The 20,326-nt window shown below is 31.6% G+C and overlaps 2 protein-coding genes across 2 annotated transcripts; one reads left to right on the top strand and one right to left on the bottom strand.

Annotated features, from left to right (window-relative positions):
• The first annotated feature begins 3,339 nt into the window (after positions 1-3,339).
• LOC107858297 lies at positions 3,340-4,095 on the top strand. Its single transcript, XM_016702972.2, has one exon. The coding sequence runs from the start codon at positions 3,340-3,342 to the stop codon at positions 4,093-4,095; it is 756 nt and encodes a 251-aa protein (XP_016558458.2).
• A 7,046-nt stretch (positions 4,096-11,141) lies between these two features.
• On the bottom strand, positions 11,142-14,488 carry LOC107859995 (probable methyltransferase TCM_000336). Its single transcript, XM_016705182.2, has 4 exons — positions 13,882-14,488; positions 13,266-13,685; positions 12,203-12,475; positions 11,142-11,788 (listed from the first exon to the last, which is right to left on the bottom strand). The coding sequence occupies exons 1-4, from the start codon at positions 13,954-13,956 to the stop codon at positions 11,456-11,458; spliced, it is 1,101 nt and encodes a 366-aa protein (XP_016560668.1). The 5' UTR covers positions 13,957-14,488; the 3' UTR covers positions 11,142-11,455.
• Positions 14,489-20,326: the final 5,838 nt, after the last annotated feature.

Here is a 20,326-nt window from a genome sequence, read left to right as displayed (position 1 = left end):
AATTATGATTATTTTTCCCTCTCAATTGGTTCAAGGTCAGGAACCAATTCTTCCATCTAATAATTTTGATGTGCGGTATACGATTAATAAATATATCATAATGCACAAAGATGGATTCCCCAAAGAAGTTGAGGATGTATGTTAGTTTTCCTAACATAAGGGGGAGATTATAAGCGCTATGAAATATGTTAGAAATTATCACCAAATCCTCATCCAAAAGATAATTCAAGTCAAATGCCAAGAGCATCTCATATTAAGCGCAAGTGCTCTTATTTTGTGTTCCTAAAGAACAAAGTCAATGCATGCGTGAAGCGTGGTAGACTTATCGGTTCCAAATGAAATAGTCCTTGAAAAATAAGGAGCAAATAATCATAATAAGAAGGCAATGAGCTCTTGAAGAGCCAATGACATAACACTTCATGAAACCTTATGGGAGGTTCATGTACCTGAAAATAATGAAGTGATGAGATCTCAAAATGTTATGTTGCACTGTGAACCGATACGAAATGATATATCATCAATATCTTTGATACAATATTGGTGCAATATTGTGAAAGATTACGAGGATCTGAATTCTACGTTTATTTAAGTATGTTGACGTAGAAACATTTATCAAGTGATATGAAATGGTGCATCTTGGTAAGTGAAAACTTATTTGATTTGCAGTCCAAACACTTGAAAATGTCACACATAATTCTAAGTGAGTTTTTCATACTATAGAACAGAACAATGCTTCCTTGAATTTCAAGGAGGATTTAGGGCATATACAATAGGATGAATTTGTAAAATCTAAACAAAAGAAGAAGAAGAAGAAGATAAGCTCTGCATAAACAGAAAATAATATAGTATAAGTAAAAGGCAAAAATAACTTTTTTCTTCTCCTTTCAGATGAATCACGTTCAATTTGTGTTGCTCAGACTCTTTAAAAATAGTGCATGCATGTTTGAAGGATCCGGCAAAACCGAGACATCAGTTTTTGAGATCACAGTGACATAGTTTTCAACCAATATGACTATATACACTTAAAGAGGTCAGTCCTCCGCCGACATGATGCCTTAAATATTCATGTACAATCCTTCGAACAACATTTTAGGACATAGTTACAATCATACAAAAAAACTTCATAATCTGCTACAAAAAATAAGATGTATTTTAACAAACTGAAAAAAAAAATAATGAGAGATACATACATTGCACCATCGTTCATAAAAAAAAAAAAGATACATACACTACATAATCTTTCGTATGCTTATATCACTAAAATTAAAACATCACGAGATACATATTTATACACAATCAGATTAGCAGAGATACAAGTACATGAAAAATGTGTCATGCATGAAAAAATAGGTATCTCGGCCAACTAAATCCCTAAGGAAAAAAAACATGAGATACATACCTCTACAATAACACAGAATAATATATATAGAAAATGTAAGAACATAATACCATAGATACAAGTTAACACAAAATGTACATTTAAGCTTAAAAATATGAATATTTTGTATGATTTTTTCATTAAAACATAAAAAATATAAGATACATATAAATGCATAAACAGAAAACAAGTTATACATGATAACACAATATGAGACATCAAAATGGGATAAAACACATGAGCTAGTTTTATTCTAAAGATCACAGTCCCTACGACTCGTGGGGTCAAGTCGTAACCAAAGCAGTGAGCTCAAAGCTCAAAAAATTTCAAGGGCCAAAATTCGGGGTGTTTCAATATATATGTACATTTTCATTAACGGTAAGGGTATATTTATACCTAAAGTATGACGGAAGGTATATTTATACCATTTATTAAAGTTTAGGGGTATACATGTACCTTTTCATTACCGACAAGAGTGTATTTATACATAAAATATAACGGAAGGTATATCTACACCATTTATTAAAGTTTAAGTGTATATTTGTACCTTTTCCTTTATTATTATTATTATTATTATGGACAGTTTTGAACAGTTTCAGTCATTTGGATGGAATTTTGTAATGTACAAGGATCATAACGACTAAATGAAATGAATACAAGTCTCCAAACTATTCCGCCAATTAAGGATGCCGCGGATAATTAAATTGCTAAATTGAATTTGTGATTATATTAGTTAAAATGAAATCCATTATAATTACTATAAATTTCAATATTTTTTTTCCGTTTGTGAGAGAGTAGGAACAAGAAAGGAAACTTTTCGAGAGATTAGAACATAACTAAAACAGGTACTTTAATTCTCCTCAATATTAATCATGGAAGGAAACATGAATTAGTGCTTAAACATTTTTCTTCACATGGATAATTAATTTTTAGTGAATGCTTTTTATTGTCGAGGCATGCCATAGAACCACAAAACCAAAATACTACTCTCTTGCCCGTCATTTCAATTTATTTGGTTAACTCTTTTTTTTATTCGCTTTTTTTTTTTTAACAATTATTTTTTAATTTTTTTACATGACATGTTTAAATATATTTTGATATATTTAATACAACTAGATCATAATATTTTTAAAATAAATTATTTTCTTAAACCCCACTTCAAATTAAACAAGACAAATAAATTGAAAATGAGAGAATATTTTGGACCCCCTTAAGACCAAAATGTGTCTTGTGTCAATTATTTGTAGACCAAATAAGAAAGAGCTTTGAATCTCCTCTTATCATCCTCACACGTATTTTCGTTTCGCTATTTATGCCTTGAATCGACCTAATATACGCCATAGACATTTTATTAAATTAATTTTTGATGAATGTTTTTTTATTGTCAAGGCATGCCATAGTACCACAAAATCAAAATATTACTTCCTTCCATTCATTTCAATTGTTTGTTCTACTCTCTTTTTTTCCGTCCGTTTTGAATGAATGATTTTCTTTTTTCTTTTAACAATTTTTTTTTACATGACATATTTAAACACATTTTGATACATCTGATATATTTACGATCATAATATTTAAAAAATGAATTGTTTTTAAAATTTCTTTTCAAATTAAACAAGAAAAATAAATTAAAAAGGAGATAGTGTTTTGGGGTCTCCTTTAAGACCAAAATGTGTCTTGTGTCAATTATCCGTAGACCAAACACAACTTGAAGATTTTTCTTTTTCAATAATTCGCCGTTTGATTAAAACATAAACACTCCCTTTTGAAAAATCGTATTGTTTATTCCACGCATGACGCATCAATATTACTCCTCACTGCTCTATAAAAATGGCAGCACCTATTCATTTTAAACGCTTCTATTACTGCAATAAATTTAAAATTCCTCACTCCTTTTCTCTTCTCTCTGTAATATAAACCAAAGCTTCACTACATATCTACACATACTTCCTTTCGAATTTTCGATGGATGCTTTCAATTTTGGCACTGAAAAAATGGATAACAGAGTGATTCTGATATTCCACAGTTTCAAAAACGTCGCAAAGCTTTTTCGAATCGTTGAGCTTTGTGTTGGAGTTTTTGTGCTCTTATGGAGTTCTACTCGCTTGCCTTTTGCTGTAAAAATCTCCAGCGAGTATTTCCGGCAACTTATTGCTACAATACTTAGCCCTCTTTTCATTTTCCTTATTAGCAACGTCATCGTTCTCACTCTCTTCTTCAAATCCAGCCGATTTTCTGGCGATTCCTCAACTGTTTGTAATAGCACTGAAACTGAACTCTACAACTCATTCGTTCAAAAGGAAGAAGACCGCTCCGGCAATCTCACCGCCGGAAACTCTTCTTCCGTGCTGGAGCATCGGGAAGAGACAGTCTACCAAGACAAACGGACTATACTTGAAGCGAATGCTCAGACGACTGCGGAATCAGATGGTTCCGAAGAAACAGAGAAGGAAACTGGAAAGGAATTTTGTTCACAAATTCCACGGAGAACTAAATCGGAGAAATTTGAAAGGGGAAGTAACAAGGATATATACGGAAAGCTACGTAGATCGGAGACGGAGAAGTGCCGGAAAATGGATAACTCCGGTGATTCATCGGAAACGGTATATCCAGTTGATGAATTAAGCAATGAGGAGTTTCAGAAAGCCATTGAGGATTTCATTGCCAGACAAATCAAATTTCATCAGGAAGAGAAGTTAGCTATTGTTCTTCATAGCTAATTGAGCTTAATCACTTTATTGTCTATTAAAGAAAAATAAAATTAATTAAAGAACATAATTATGGGTTAATGTACAGTGTAATTAATGAATAATAGGAGGCGTAAATCTGATGTGGAAATAGGGGACAGTACGTAGTTGATCTGAGCCGTTGATATTTGCAGCAGAGAAAAAACAAAGAGATGGTCTAGTGTAGTGAAGTTTTTGCTATATGTGGGGAAGAAGTGGGCTATAAGTTTCTGTTTTATCTTGCAGCGGAAAGAGAAGATTCAGAAATTCAATGAATGCGTTATGCTCGCTGATTTGCCAGAGCGAGCTATGGTTTGTCAGGTTCAGGAAGTTAGATGTGTTCTTTGGTTTTTCTATCTTTGTATTAAACTTAATTAATGGAGATGGAAAAGGGAGGGAATGTATTCTCAAATTCCCACTTATGTTATTCTTCTTCTATATTTTAAACTTTCTTCTTTTCGTGTAATATTCCTCAAGAAATAAAATTGGGTTCTAGTGAAACTATTTTAATATGAACCTATAAATAATGAACAAAAGTTAGTCTTATGTCAATATCAGAAGATACTTAAAACACACTTGATCTAAGTTTTCTAAAAAGCCTCTGGAACAGGTTAAACCTTATTTGTGAACACTCCCTTCGCACCACAAGAAGTAGAAGTTTTTTTTTAAAAAAAAAAGAAAAATATTAAAGTAGGGAGTGCAATGTTCTAATGTAAGCATCTTCTAGCTAGTCTAATGTGCCTTTGGCATTGTATTCACTGCTCCTTTCAATTAAGAAGCGATTTTGGATATGATCATCTCGCTTGGTATAACAGACGTTGGGTACAAATACATCGAAAAAAGATAAAACTTTTAATTCATAAAATTGGTCAAAATATGTATGTTGTCATCTTCATCACATGAAGATTCTATTACCCGATAGACTAAGATTCTATTACTCAAATTCCCTTCAAACTCAAATTCCTTCGCTAGTGAACACCTACATTTACTATTTTTCTTTTTGTTGATGTGTGTATATATATTATAATATTTTATTTATCCCATATAAGCTTGACTATAATCTTGTTTGAAGCTGAGCAAGTTATGTTGTAGGCATTCGCTAAAAAATGAGGTCAATTTTTTTGGACAATGTCTACCATAAATTCACCTTTCCAAATTGGATATCAGAAAATTGTTAAATTGCCAAGAAGTGAATGTTCATCACGTGAAAGGCTGCGCATGCCAAAATATTTGGAGAGCACAAGTTGCTATCTTTTCTTAACTGATCTGAATAATTACAAGTATTACAATTACTAATTTACTATTTTGGGGACATCAGTGATTATTGAAAAGACTTTTGACTATAGATAATGTGGGTTCATTTTAAAACTTTGAAAAGACTAATTATGGAACAAATGAAACAAAGAGCATTAACACTAGGCATAGATAAGGGACTAAATTAACCATCATTAGGTAATTAGCAGTACTAATTAGACTTAGGAGTCCCTTTTCATCGCCATCATTGATATCCGTTTGTCCCCAAAATAATGACAAGACTCTAGTACTACTCCCTCCGTTATATTTTAATTCGTCATTTTTTTTTAAATATTTATTTCAATTAATTTGTTTCTTTGATGAAATAAAGAGGATTTTATTATGTTTTTTCGATACTATATTTATCATTAGATGGCTAAACAAAGTGTATATACTCAATTTATGGTGTATCAGTTATCGTGCCCACGATAAACGCTGGATAGCCAAGTGCGGAGCGGATAACTGTTGAAAGCATCTAAGTTGTAAACCCATCCCAAGATGAGTGCTCTCCTATTTCGACTTCCCCAGAGCTTACGGTAGCACAACCGAGACAGCGTCGGGTTCTCTGCCCCTACGGGGATGGAGCGACAGAAGTTTTTTGAGAATTTAAGAGAAGGTCACGATGAGACGAGCCATTTATCATTACGATAGGTGTCAAATGGAAGTGCTATTTACAACTAGCCAATTAAGAAGTCTCAGATGTACTAGCACTGCGTCTTTGATGCAGTCATCGATTCTCCCAAGAGGTCACAATTGTCGCGAGCAAAGATATTAATGACAAGGAAGGCTTTTTTGTTATGCTACTAATACTTGCTCTGCTATTCTGCCCAAGTCTGGCTGAGGAAGAGTTACGGGACGTAAAACAAAAAAATATGCCGATCAGGCATACGATGTGTAATGCATAATTAATAAGACTAATTTGATAAAATAAATTCCTAAAAAATATTCTTTTGTAAGGAAAATATCAATTTAATAAAGGCCAACTATTTTGAAACGGAGAAAATATATGATAATATAATATGATATACAATTACAATTTGCAATTTATATATAGTGGCAAACTGACAAATTAAAATTTTCTTAAAAAATAAAATTCATATTAAAAGTTATAAACATATTATTATCAAATAGTACCAATGCATTATCTTCGAACGAATTAACAATCATATGTACAATGAAATAGTCTGATACTTCTCCTAATTCATTTTACTTGTCAATTTCGTGACCCTTTCAAACGAGGGTCAATTTAATTTGCTAATTATGGTGTACGTAAACTCATGATTTCTTCATCAAATTAAGTATTATATATATAATTTTTAGAATTAATTTAATATCTGCTTGTATTCATGCATCAAAAAAAAAAAAAAAAAAAATATGGAATGTTACGCTTGAATGAAAGTTGACTTAGAGGAGCAATGATCAATTTTCATTGAACTTTAAACTTTTTTTAAGTGGTAGATGCATGCTTTAGAAATTTTGGATCTGCTTTTGCTTTCAAAAGAATCCTGTTCTGTTTAATACAATTCGTTTTGATTAATTTACTTTTATTTATTTTTAAATTTCAACTACTTTTACCATATTAATATTTTCCACATTTATTAGAGTGAGTAAAACAAGAAAAAAAAAAGTAGAAAGATTAAATTTCTCCTTTTCTTTAGTATTTCCTCCGTCCCATTTTACTCGTTTCAAATTTCTTAATTTGATTTCTCTTTTACTTGTCATTTTTCATTAATCGAGACAAAGACAATTTTTTTTTCTTTTTTATCCTTAGTATTAATTGTTTTTTTCTTCAAATTAAAATGTAAACATCATTTAATAAAGATACTATGATAAAGTAATTATGTTATTAATTATTTTTTTAATCAATGAGCAATATCAAACTGAGGGATACTATGATAAAGTAACCATATTATTAATTATTTTTTTAATCAATGTACAATATCAAACTGAGACAAGTAAAATGAGACGGAGGAAGAAACTATTTATAATAAATATGACTGAGAACAGTAAAAGTAATTTTTTCCAAATAAATTCTCATCAGTAGCAAAGTTTCTCCGATCTTAATATTTGCAATCATTTTGGTAATCAAATTCTGTTCCTATACCGAATTTTCAAGCCACTGTCTAAAACCCTAAAACTTTTTGGAAAAGAGATTAATTTTCAGGATGGTGGTAAATGGCCACAAAAATTTGGCACAAATTTAATCACAAAAATAAAAAGATTATATTACCCTTTTCAATTGCATTGGAAATAAGAGAGAAGATTATATTTAATTTTTAAAGTAAAAAAATAAAAATATCTAAAAATTAATTAGTTCATAGTATAAACATAACTTTTTTCTATTATGACAAAAGGATTTTTCCTAATTTTCCGATATGCTTTTTTAATAAGAGGAAATTAAAGAAGCTTTTGGAGTATTCTAGTGTGAAAAAAGGGAAAAGGCAGAGGCAGGCAGTATTTATTTAAGAAGAAAACTGGTTAATAATGATATAACCTTTTCACTTTAATTATCTCCGTAATCTCTGTTTCAAAAAAGAACCACTTTTACACTTTTATAATTTTAGTGATTAAAGAATCTTTATTTACCGACTCATTTGGATTTGGACTTCTTCTGCTCAATCTTTTTCAAATAAATAAATTGATTAAATTTCTCTTTTCCTAATTGTTTCTGGGAGACACTATCATTACAATTCCACCAAAAAATTGCATGTGTGGAATCTCTTTAGTATAGTAGTTATAAGATGGATATCTAGTTGGTTAACAGAAAGAGTCATATATACTTTAATTTATGTTAATGCAAATGGACAATATAATGATACTGTTTCCATGGTCGTATGCCAAACACTTTGAAGTCCTTTTCTTGAAAGTTAGTCCCAATTTTCTCTTTTGGCTCTTTTGAAATCCATGTGCTTTGGAGGGAAACTAGAAAGTATACATACTTATATCTGTGTGCTTTGCAGGGAAAATACGAAGTGTCTGTATATATTGATAATTGCCAGAACGATGCAAAGAAATATTGCTACTAGCTACTGCTCATTCATAGATTAATTTTGTATTTCGCTCTCGTTTGAACATAAATTTTGAAGTTGAAAAAAAAATTGATTTAGTGATCAGTGTAAGTCCGAAAATCTAGAAACTTGGTATGAACTTAAAAAATATTTGAAAATAAATTATTTAAAATCTAATCAAATTTTAATGACCAAGTAGTTATTTGAAGATAATTTTTTAAAATTGATGACGAAATGCTAGGTTAATTTTGATTTGTGTTGTCTATTTCCTGTGAACCCTACAAAATTACTATACATGCACATTTTCTAAAGATACATAGTTTCTAAATTACTATAGTTATGCTTTTCGATTGAATAAATCTCTTTGGTAACTAATTCCTGAGATGCCTATTAGCACCATCCGGAGAATTCTTATATAAGATCATTACTTTTCCCTTTTCTACCTTGTCAAGTAAAGAACAATTTTTTTTAACCCCACTTTTTGGGGATTTCTCCTTTTCCAATTTATCTTAACTAGATTCTATTTTTCTGTTAAGTCAGTCCACTTTAACTCCTAATAAAAGGAAATAGGCAAAAACCCTAAACCATGAGACACCTCATATAAATAATCATTCTAAACAAGTTTAACATCGACGAACACACAGAGAGGATTTAAGTTAAAATATATTTACATGTTAAATTAAAATACAATATTAGTGTGTTAGTACATAAAATTTAAGCTCCTATCGATGGTTGGGGTGCGCGTCAATTGAATTTGAAGAAGTTCAATTTTTGACTTTTGATTAGACAAATTGAAAACTAACCGAAAATAATGTGATTTCTTCGAATTTTAATAGTTTGGTATCGTTATTATATGATTTGTTGGGTCGACTTGGTCATGTCTCCTAGTGAACTTTTTTCTACCAAACATAAGCTTCAAATTTAATCTTTCTAAAAATAATTAGCTTGTTTTATTGGACTTTTTTCTACAGCATTCGGACACCAGTACAGATGAACTAAAATTGATCTTTACATATCTGCAAGTAATACTTCACTTGCTCTGTCAACCATGTTTAACACAGTCGAATTTTAATGTGGAATCTAAATTTAATTCCTGACAAAGTACAAGTCTATAAATATTTATCAATGAGATATAAATATATCAAAGAATTCTGATAGAAACATTAACTCTAAATCTTCAACCCTTTAAAGTCAGAGAATTATATCAACAAATTGAAGAAGAATCTTATAAGTCATCAAGTGAGTGACTAATTCACTATTTAAATAAGACAATAAACAAACGAATATTTGATGTTGTTTAGATTCACTACAAGAAACCACATACCACATAAATTAAGTTGTTCAAAACTAACAATAACCCACAAAATAATATGAAGAACAACATAAATCCTGACAGTTTGGAGATTAATTACAGAAAACCCCAACATTTTTCACAATTATTGAAATCTCAATTTTGGTCTGTCGAAATATATAATTAGTTCCCGATACATTCAACGAAGATACATTTTTTTCTTTGTAAAGATACATAATTAGCTCCCGATACATTTTTTTTCGATTTTCGATTTGTCAAGATACATAATTAGCTCTCGGTACATCCAACAAAGATACACAATTTACTTTGTAAGAATGTAAATATAGCAAGTTGAGATGTATATAATATAAGCTTTATTCATCTCAAATTTTTGGAATTAGCGTATCACAATAAACACTCTATACTGTTACTTGGGCCACATATTTGGGCTTTATCATATGTTTGACAACTGGGCTTGTAGAAAACAAAAGAGTTAAGACCAGAGGAGGCCTGCAGGCTGTAGAAACCGAAAAATCGACTCATTAAAACCGAAACCAAATCAATTGTCTAAATTCTAAATCCTGAAAAATCAAAATCGAAATAGGTTTGGTCGATTTCTTCGATCTTATGCATATATCTCTACTAACTGAATAAGTAGTACCAGGTCTGGTCGAGGAGAATATCACAAAATACAAATATAAAGAGCAAAAGAAAAGTTGTGCTAATGCTGTGTTATGTGTAATGCTACTGTAATAAAAATAATACAAGTAACGCAGCTTTCCCGTCAGTTCCGATGGAAAAAAAACATTTAGGTACGCACTAGGGATGTTAACAGGGCGGGGCGGGTCACCAGATTTTGCGGTGCCCTGCCTTTTCCGGTTTAAGTCACTGCTTTCTTTACGTCCTGTCTTGTCCCGTTTAGTCCTGCCCCCCTCCAACCCCCATTCATTTATCTTTTGTTTTTGCTATTAAAATTAAATACTTCATATCCTTTTACGTCATTTAAAATTTTTTCCTTGTTATTTGTGTAGTTTTGAAGTTTATTATAGTTCTACTTTTAATGTTAATCCATTTTGATTTTGAGGCATGCACTAAACTATAGCTTGAAGGAACAGGAAGTATAGTGCACCACCCTTGGACTTGGAACTTGCAATAAGAGGAAAAATAGCCCATCCATTACCGAATTGGCCTCACGGTAGATGTGGTGAATGGGAGGATGATCCATTGCTATGATTAGGAACATGCAATCGCTCCACAAATTTAAGTACCAAGTCCTAAAGCCAATTTCAATTCCTTATATATATGTGAATGTGAAGCTAGCCCAGCTACATGAAGTTATGAACTACGGACATACCTAGTCCTAATTACTTGGCCTTTTAACTGTAGGAATATGTGTATCAATGGCCTATTAATATCATAACAAATGACTAAATTGTGAACACAGAACCTAAAAAGATCTCGAGAGATTTACCATAAATCCGCTCATCTTATAAGTATTTTTTTAATCACATTTTGAAGTACACTACTGAGCAGTATTTTATGATCTACGGTTTTAGATTATCAATCTTTTGAACATATACTAATAAAATACGGGTCAACTAATTTCGGCATATATATCTTGGATCTTCGTGCACTTTGATTGGAGGGCACACCAAGTATAATTTGAACATCATCATTTCTAATCTAGTTGTAGTTGCTAATTTATTGTACTGTATGCACATTAAATTGCAGAGACATATCATCTCGATATGCACCAATTTTGTTATGGTTTTCGAAGAACTAATAGGAAAGTGATAGGCCTTATATCCTCTTTCGCCATTTCTTCATCCACCAATCTACCATATTCCTTGAACAATCCTTCTACAATTGCTTCTCCAAAATGGTGTGCCACCATTGATTCTTGGATTGACCTGACTGTCATAGCCACCATTGTTCCATAGCTCATGCCTTTTCCAATTGTTTTCTCTATTTCAAACATTTCAAGCCTCTCCACTTCAAAACACCCGTTTTTCCTTGTTATTTCTTCTATTTCTTCCTTGCAAGGTGCATAGAAATGTACTTCATAAGAATCAAGCTTTTCCTTTTCCACATCTCCCTGTAAAATAATGGACAAATAATTAGTATATTCCAAATAGAAAAAGGCCCTAGCAAAAAGAAGAGCGAATGATTGTGAAATCATAGTCAATCGGTTGTAGCTAAGAAGTTCTGTTGATAATTCATCGTCAAACAAGATTACCTGCAGATTTTTGCTATTTAGAGACAGAAGTTGGCTGTCGCTATTTTTTTAGTGAGCATATATATACTAGTATATATTACGATACTCTTATATTATATACTCTTCTCACTGTACGTGGTAGACATCAGCGTGAGTGACGCATATATAACATATTATGTAAGATAATTTCTTATTGCCTATTATGTGCATTTTAATTTATTGACACATCTGGTTAATTCTACACTCATCATATAGTACTAAACTATAAATTACTAATGACCGAGCTAGGATTACCTTGCTAATTAAATTTTGTAATGCTTGATAGAGGATTTTCCAGAAGAAAGAATTTCCTCTATCAACATGGTTAAAACCTTCTCTTCCCAATAAAATCAACACCATTTTTCCTCCATTAACAAGCTCATCTGACCGTGATTGGAGGAACAATGAGAAGTCTTCCTTAAACTGGTCCAAGTAAGCTTTGGAAACTTCAGAAGGACTATGTTCAGATATGTATATACTATTTTTGTTCAAGGAATTGCCTTGTTCATCATACAGTCCTCGTGGAACCTAACACAAAAAAGGGAAGTTAAAAAAATTATGACCATATAAGTATGTGTTTATATAATTAAGTGAATCACAGAGTAGTAATTGTTTCAAGTACTAATTAAGTTCATCTATTACTCCCTCCATCTCATTTTACATGACATACTTTAAATTTTTGGTCATTTTAAAAAAGAATCACATTTGCTTATCTGGAAACTTTTTAAAAGCATAATTACTTTTTTTTTGGTTGGAAAAAGCATAATTACTCTTTTTACTATGGTAACATCACCAAGGTTTTTCTTATTTCTTAAACTCCGATAAAAGTATGTCACATAAAATGAGACGGGGGAGTAGTAATTAACAGTGATTCCTAATCTACAATAAATAGTATGCTGAGTTGATAGTTTCTAATATTTGGGGTTCATAACTAAAAAATGTTTTCTATTTATTTAAAATATAAATATAATTCTAATTTAACAGGATATTTTTTTTGAAAAGTATATTCTCAATTTCCAAAAATACAAGGACGACTATCCTGAAATGATGCAAGTCAATTTTTAATGTACAATTATTTCATTGAATCCTTTACTTGTCTGCATTTCTCAAATAATGCGTGAACAATATCTCTCTAAGGAAAAAGATTTTCATGCGTCAAAATTTTCTCGTTCCATTTTTTTTTAATCGCAGCAAGTATTGTAACATGTTAATTATGTGACACTAAACGTGCATAAGTTATATGTACCCTTAAATTAAATAACGATAACCAAATGTATCTAGGTAGTACGTAGTACTAATATGAGAATAAGATACTAACCCTGGAAAGCCAGTGCAAACTATATGAGGAATAGATGAAGTGCAAGCAATTATCTGGAAAAAGTCTTCCATAAAATGAGCCAGGATAAGCAGCGACGTATATTTTTGAAGTGCCTTTATTTTCATGATCATTTCCTTTCTGCTTTAACCAATGATGAAATTCTGGCAAGGCCTGGAAGATTGCGTTGAAGTCGTTCGTCGGAAGGTCGTTCAGAAACACTCTGAATTCTGGTGCAGATTGCTGAAATATGTTCCTGCTGGTACCTTCGATTTTATCCAGGATGTCCTTAATGTTTGACAAAGTATTAGGTCCTGAGGAACAACCTAAGTCAGCTATGCCTATGCTTTTAGGCTTTGTTGCTAGATAAACTTCTTCTACTGTCTCAAGAGTTATATGCTTCACCATATCAGATGCCTTCTTCTGCATAAATAATAAATAGTATTAGACTTTAGTATATGAAAAGAGTTCAACTTTCATATATTTATTAGTAAAAATATAAAGAATTAATTTTTTTTTACCATCAAATAAATGTGATAGGACTATATATTACTACATTTCTGTTTATTATTATGTGAGGGGAGATGAATTGTGGGATGAGTAAAAGAAAGAAAGAGACCTGAAGTGAAGAATTTTTGGAATAGCTAGTTTCTCCAACTCCTCCTGTCATGTGGAAGACTTTCTCAACATCCATGGTGATGAGTATGAGATATTCTTCACGCTTTGCCCTCAATTGTGTTTGCCATCCCTTTTTAAAGGAGAAAAAGGGGGAGTGCGGTTAACACTTACTTTGTCATCTCATATCTATCAAGAGTAGTTATATATACACACACACATTCATTGATTGAATAAGATAATGGATACCAATTTTCGCTCAAAAATATATGATATAGACACTAATATATATTGTATGAACAATTGTATAATGTATTTCAAATAAATGAGTTCTATACATATCAATCGGTATACATTAATATGTACACATATCATATTTCAACTATACAGTAGACGAACTTTTTAAAATTAACTAAGCAGAATAAATTCAAGTAAATTTCTAAGCGTTTCGTGAGATTTGATGGCATTGATAAGGCTTAATTTTAAAGAATTTAGGTGAAGTTCAATCGAAACCCTTAAATTCGAAGAGCATTAATTTTCCCTTAGTCACATTGTTATGGAGTATCACTTTTTCTTGTCGAAATGGGTTATAAATTCCAATGCCAAGCAGTGTATGAAGGTCTAATGAGGGCAAAAGACTTTTTTATCGCACTTTACTTTTCACATACATGTGCACAAGGTTGAATTTAGGAGTACAAATTGCATCGTGGACGCTGGACAAATGGATCATCATGTGGTAATAAAGTTGGGTACGTTTTTAGTAAGATTGAGAGCAATCACAAACACGTCAGGAGAACTTGCTATATTCAAGATAAATGAAGTACGATTCTTCTTTATTTTCTTTGCGTGAAGCAGCCAACTAAAGATCAGAATCACTGTCTACCACTTTGGCATACTTTTCCCCCATCTTTAGGTTCCACTACTCTTTTGTCTCTATCACAAGAACGTGTTATGATTTTCGAAGAGAGATACAAACAATAAAATAGAAAATATAATGAAAATTTTTCTCATATTAATTTTATTAATTATAAGCTTTCTACCGCTAAAGTACTAGTCTTATTAAAATTATGAAATTGAAAATCCTAGTGAATCACTTATTAGACTCCTCGTATAATTAAAAAACTAATTATTTTAGATAACTGTAGCATTAACATACTCAACATCCAGCCGAGCGAAATTGGTTCCATGAATCAGTACTTTTGCTTTTTGTCCACTTCACAATTCATTTGATGAGAGCGAAGAAAGAAAATAAGAGAAAAAGAAAAGTAATACTACTAGATGAATGGACCTAACTTTTTAACCCCTTAATTAAATGAAGAACAAGTTTAACTAAACGATTATCAAGTTTTGTTTCCTCATAATAATAAGTTTAACCATAAATTTTGGAATGAAATGAACCTCAGTTGTTAACCCTTGAGAATGATGCAACTGATTGTTCGATAAAGTAAGAAATTAGTGCAAGATTATGCAATCCATCATTCATCAAGGGTGGCCCAGCCCTTGCCTTATTTGCGCATATATATATATATATGTGTGTGTCCTTGTGTTTGACTCTGCTAAATGGGCAATAAAGCCTAGTGTTGTGGCTCTGTCCAGTGCGTTTCTCATTATGTTGCCTGCTTTATAGTGTTTTATGGCATGGACATTGGAATAGACATTCAACTCAGCACAAACTCTTCTTTTTATTTGCCATCTGCTTTTGGTTTAAGCTCAAGTCAAATCAAGTTGTTCCATATGGAGTATTGAGTGGAGGGTTGTGACTAAAGAATACCGAAATCGCTGGCATTTCAACACGTGTCATTTGAGGGATTATAAATAGGAAAAATATTGCATCGATGAATTTATTTCGGGGGTGAGGGGTAGGGATAGTAGAGATTCTTTACTTGCGCTGCGAGTCGTGGAAGCACGCTTTGGGGCCTAATATTGCTTGCTTGGCCTTTTTGGCTTTCAAGTTATGAATAATCTCTTATTTAAAAAGTAGTATATGTGTGAGTTTATTTCTATTCGTAGGCTCATTAATTACCTTAATAAAAGGTGATTCTAATGTAATGACCCTGCAAAATTTATTTTTATAAATTTATCTTATTTTAATCTATCTCATAATTTTTAGTCATTATTTTACAGGTCAAATTGGTGTTTTTATTAACTCCTAAGACCTATGTATAAGAATAAAAATTTAAGTGGAAGGATTTATTATATATATTAATAATAAATAATAAAATCAGAGGAAGTTACAAGAGGAGGGGGTACAGAACGTGTTTTGCCATTGCAGTTTGGGGAAATCCTTCCTGACAGCTTCGGGTGAGTATATTCTACAATGATGTTCAGAAGATGATTAGGAGAAAAGTAATATACTTATTACTTTATATTTTTATGCCTACTAGATGGAATTGTTCACGTGATAAGGTTATAGGCAAAACAAGAAAAACCTGTAACTTGGGTTCTATGTTCTTTTAGTATTTAGTAGTGTTAATTGTAATAATTGATTGAAGTAAGTAAAAGATTATGTCGCTGCCTGTCATCGTTGCTAACTTGTTACCTAATATAACCGGTCCCACCAAAGGGACAATACAATGGTTTTTCTTTTCCTTTTTGTAGATACAGACATACTCTATATTGCACTATTTTGACAATTACTTAACTGGATAGTTTGTAATGGTTTTGAGCCTTAGTGTTAAGATAATTGGATAGTGAATATTCTTGGCATTAATGGTGAGTAAAATTCTCCTTAGTAATAACAAAATGAAGAAAAGATGATCATGAATGAGGGTTGGTGGCAGTGACATTAATTGGGGCCTTGGGTCAGCCACCGTTTCGATGGTTCACTTCAATTTTGAAGTGAACCCTAATTAAATTAAAAATATCATAACAGTAAGGTTTTCATTAGATTCGTAATCTTATAGGAATTTTATTTTTGAATAGATTTTAATTATTTGGAGATTTTACGGAAGGACAAGTTTGTTCATTAACGTTTGACTTCGGTTTGAGGCAAGTTGAAACTTTCCTTAGACTCTTTTTCAAAGTGCTTATTTGAATATTTGTTAGTTATATATAACGGAAGTAATGGGAATTGGGGGTTCCGTATAGGTGATTGTGACGAGCATCTATGCGGGTACCGGTGTTGTTTGAGGGGATAAAAATAAATTAATTGTATGTTTGAACTGTTTCAAGAACACTATTACTTGATAAGTTGAGTTGATTTTGAAATTGATGTCTGATCTGACTTAAGACACGAAGTGTTTTGCTTGACTTTATTGTTGATTCGGGATTGGAGTTGCACGCCTGTACATCATGCATTACATTTCATATGGGATCGGAGTGCAAGCCTGCACAGTATTATATATATTTATTGGGATTGGAGTGTACGCCTGCACAGTATATATATATTTATTGGGATCGGAATGCACGTCTGCACAGTATTATATATATTTATTGGGATCAGAGTGTACGCCTGCATAGTATATATATATTGGGATCGGAGTGCACGCCTGCACAGTATATGCATTTGCATTGCATTGCATGGATTCATTTGGTTCAGATTGGTTAAAGTATATTTGTTGATCTTGTACTTATTGTGTATGTATTATTTATTTCACTGGATTGAGAAATTCTTGGATTGTGGTATGATATCCTTATGGCTATTAAACTTGACTATTCAGTTAGATTAAGGTGGTCTTCTTGAGCGCCGGTTGTGTGTTTGTGTTTAGATGATTTATGTGGTGTCACTCGTCACCACTTTGAATTAAGATCAGTCGACGATGTTTGTTGAGTATACGTGGTTCCATACTCACTCTTGCTTTTTCTGCACCCTACGTGCAGGTACAGATTCGATGACCTCTGGATATTAATCCCTGCGGTTTCTTCTTTGCTAGCATCATCGGAGATTAGAGGTAGCTTGTACTGGCTTTAGAGACTACTGAAATCTCCTTCGGCGTTATTCTTATGCATTTTCCGCATTTGGAAAGACTCGAACGTTCTTTTGGTTCTATATTTTAGTGGCTTGTATTAGTGACTTCCAAACTTGGGATCATCTACGAATTGATTTTTCTAGTCTACTTATCTACTTATGAGATTATTCGGTATTGGTTATATTCTTATTTTCATCCGCTTCTATGAGTTTGAGACGTTGTTCTTGAAATTGGATTTTTGACTTACCTATCATGGAGGATGGAATAGGTGTCATTACGGTCCCGAATTTGGGCCGTCACATGTAATTAGTGATATGATCATCACCCACAGTGGTGCTTGAGTTGGGAAAGCAATGGTATCCCAAAAGGAAGACTAGCGATCAAATCCCGCCCAGCCTTTTCTCAACCGGCTGATCGAGCTGGTGCAATGGGTGTGGTATCCCAAAAGGGATGTAGGGAATTTCCCCCAACTTGTTCCTTCTCAGTCGAGCTTGTCGCACAAAGTTTGTTCAGTGTAAATTTACCCGGTGTGCACTTGTTTTCCTAGGATTTCCAAAAAAAATGTGATATCATCCTCTTTTCTTTTGGTTTTGCACAAGCACTTTATGATGCAGTGGCCATGATTCCTAGTTCTGGTGCAGAGTACTATGCTCTATTGCACTCTAGCAATGGATGTAAATGGAAAGACAAATTATTCAGAAGTTTGTGATAATATATATGAGTGTTGAGTTGAAAAATTATTCAGAAGCTCGTGATAATATATATAAAGTATTGAGTTACTGTCAAAACAATTAAGTAGTATATCATATAAGGGTACTGATTGGTAGAATTTTAGACCGCACAAAGAGGAAGGAGCAGCACTGTAACGAAAAAATAAGCTAAGAAATGAAAGTGATCCACCAATATATGTATGAGCTATGAAAATAGTCTCACCTTTTTTTAGGGCGCGTTTGGCCATAGATTTTTATTTTTTTTTTTCGAAAAAAAATTTTCACCTCTTCGAAAATTGTGGTATTTTGTCATAAAAATTTAGAAAATTATTCCGGAGTTGGATTCTAAAAAGTGAAAAGTTACTTTTTGTTGTTTTCACAATTCTTCACTTCTATTTCCAACTTTCATTATTATTACATATAACCCCAATCTTTAAATTTTCACACAAACTTCTCTTATAACTACAACCAACCACCAAGAAAAAATTATTATTTGTTTTCTATGGTACAATATCATTTTTAATTGTTACAGATATCCTAATCTCCTTTTCTTCTTTTAATCAAAATTTACTAACATGAAGTAAATGACAATCTATGACGAAAATATATCAACTTTTGTTTTGAATGAACTATATTATAGAAATATAAGGCCTAGTACATTCTGTTATTTAAAAATAAGAAATTTAATATTTTTTCTTACCATTCTAATTTTCTGGATATGTCATATAATAACTATTATGATTTTAATAAATTATTAAAAAGTGGTCAATAAAGTCGCATATAAAATATAACGTAATGATTCATATTTACGATACAATAATATTCAAGGAAAATCAATATCATCAATAAAGAAAAAACAAAAAATTGGCATTAATCTGTTCAGAAATAATTCATCCGTAATTTTTTTAAAAAAGATCAAATTCAATAAAATAATTAATTCAAGTGAAAGTAATTAAGAATTTTCATCAACAAATTTAAGAATATAAAAAAATATTTATATCCATCAATTATATTTATCAAAATATATTTTCTCTATTCAATCGATTATGGTTAGATAAACTTATTTAGCTCGTGCTTGTGATATTTTTATTCAAATTTAGAAGAATAACAATCATAATAATTAGTTTGTTGTTAATTATTTTATCAATTGAAGATATATAAATTATTTTCTCAACATTTGGTGGTAAATTAGTAGTTGAATGATTTTGATAATTTTTAAAAACTGAGGGCATAAAATCATATTTTAAAAAGCTTTTTCAAAAATCTAAAAAATATTTCAAAAAGACATAATCAAACACAATTTCAACTTCATTTTTAACTCCAACTTCAAACTTTTTAAAAAAATAATTTTCATGGTCAAACCGGTACTTGATCAGGCCTTCGAGTTGGAAGTCCCCCCCTCCAGCCTTTTGCTTATCCCCACATAATGCTTTTAGCAATCATGTTGTTTGCTTGTTGCCGTAGAACGTGCTTGAGCCTAAATTTTAGGCATAATAGTCCTTGCCACCCATTCTACTCCATTTATTTTTATTCGTCTAGTTTTGTTTTGCATGCTCTTTAAATATAATAAATTGACATAAATATTTTATCATAATATATATTGTTTAATATGTTAAAAGTGATAAATAAAAATGTCTTTTTATACAATAGACAAGGAAAAGCAAACGTACTAAATTATCCTATTAACACTTCTTCAATCCCCCCTATCACGCTACGAGCTGTTGACTTGTTGGTATGTGGATCAATTAAAATGAGACCTATGAAATGCAATGTACATGGCTTTTTATAATCAAATTCAAACACATATAGGATGATCATTAATGTGATATCT

This window comes from Capsicum annuum, chromosome 2 (genome assembly GCF_002878395.1).
Source record: "Capsicum annuum cultivar UCD-10X-F1 chromosome 2, UCD10Xv1.1, whole genome shotgun sequence".
Classification (NCBI taxonomy): Eukaryota; Viridiplantae; Streptophyta; class Magnoliopsida; order Solanales; family Solanaceae; genus Capsicum; species Capsicum annuum.
Note: the sequence above shows the minus strand (reverse complement) of the source record. Positions and strands in the feature narration are given on the sequence as shown.

Coding starts and splice junctions, on each gene's coding strand:
- LOC107859995 (XM_016705182.2), bottom strand. CDS start 13,956: ATGGATGTTGAGAAAGTCTTCCACATGACAGGAGGAGTTGGAGAAACT. Junction 13,686..13,881: donor CCAAAAATTCTTCACTTCAG/GTCTCTTTCTTT, acceptor TTATTTATGCAG/AAGAAGGCATCTGATATGGT. Junction 12,476..13,265: donor GTTTGCACTGGCTTTCCAGG/GTTAGTATCTTA, acceptor TTTTTGTGTTAG/GTTCCACGAGGACTGTATGA.
- LOC107858297 (XM_016702972.2), top strand. CDS start 3,340: ATGGATGCTTTCAATTTTGGCACTGAAAAAATGGATAACAGAGTGATT.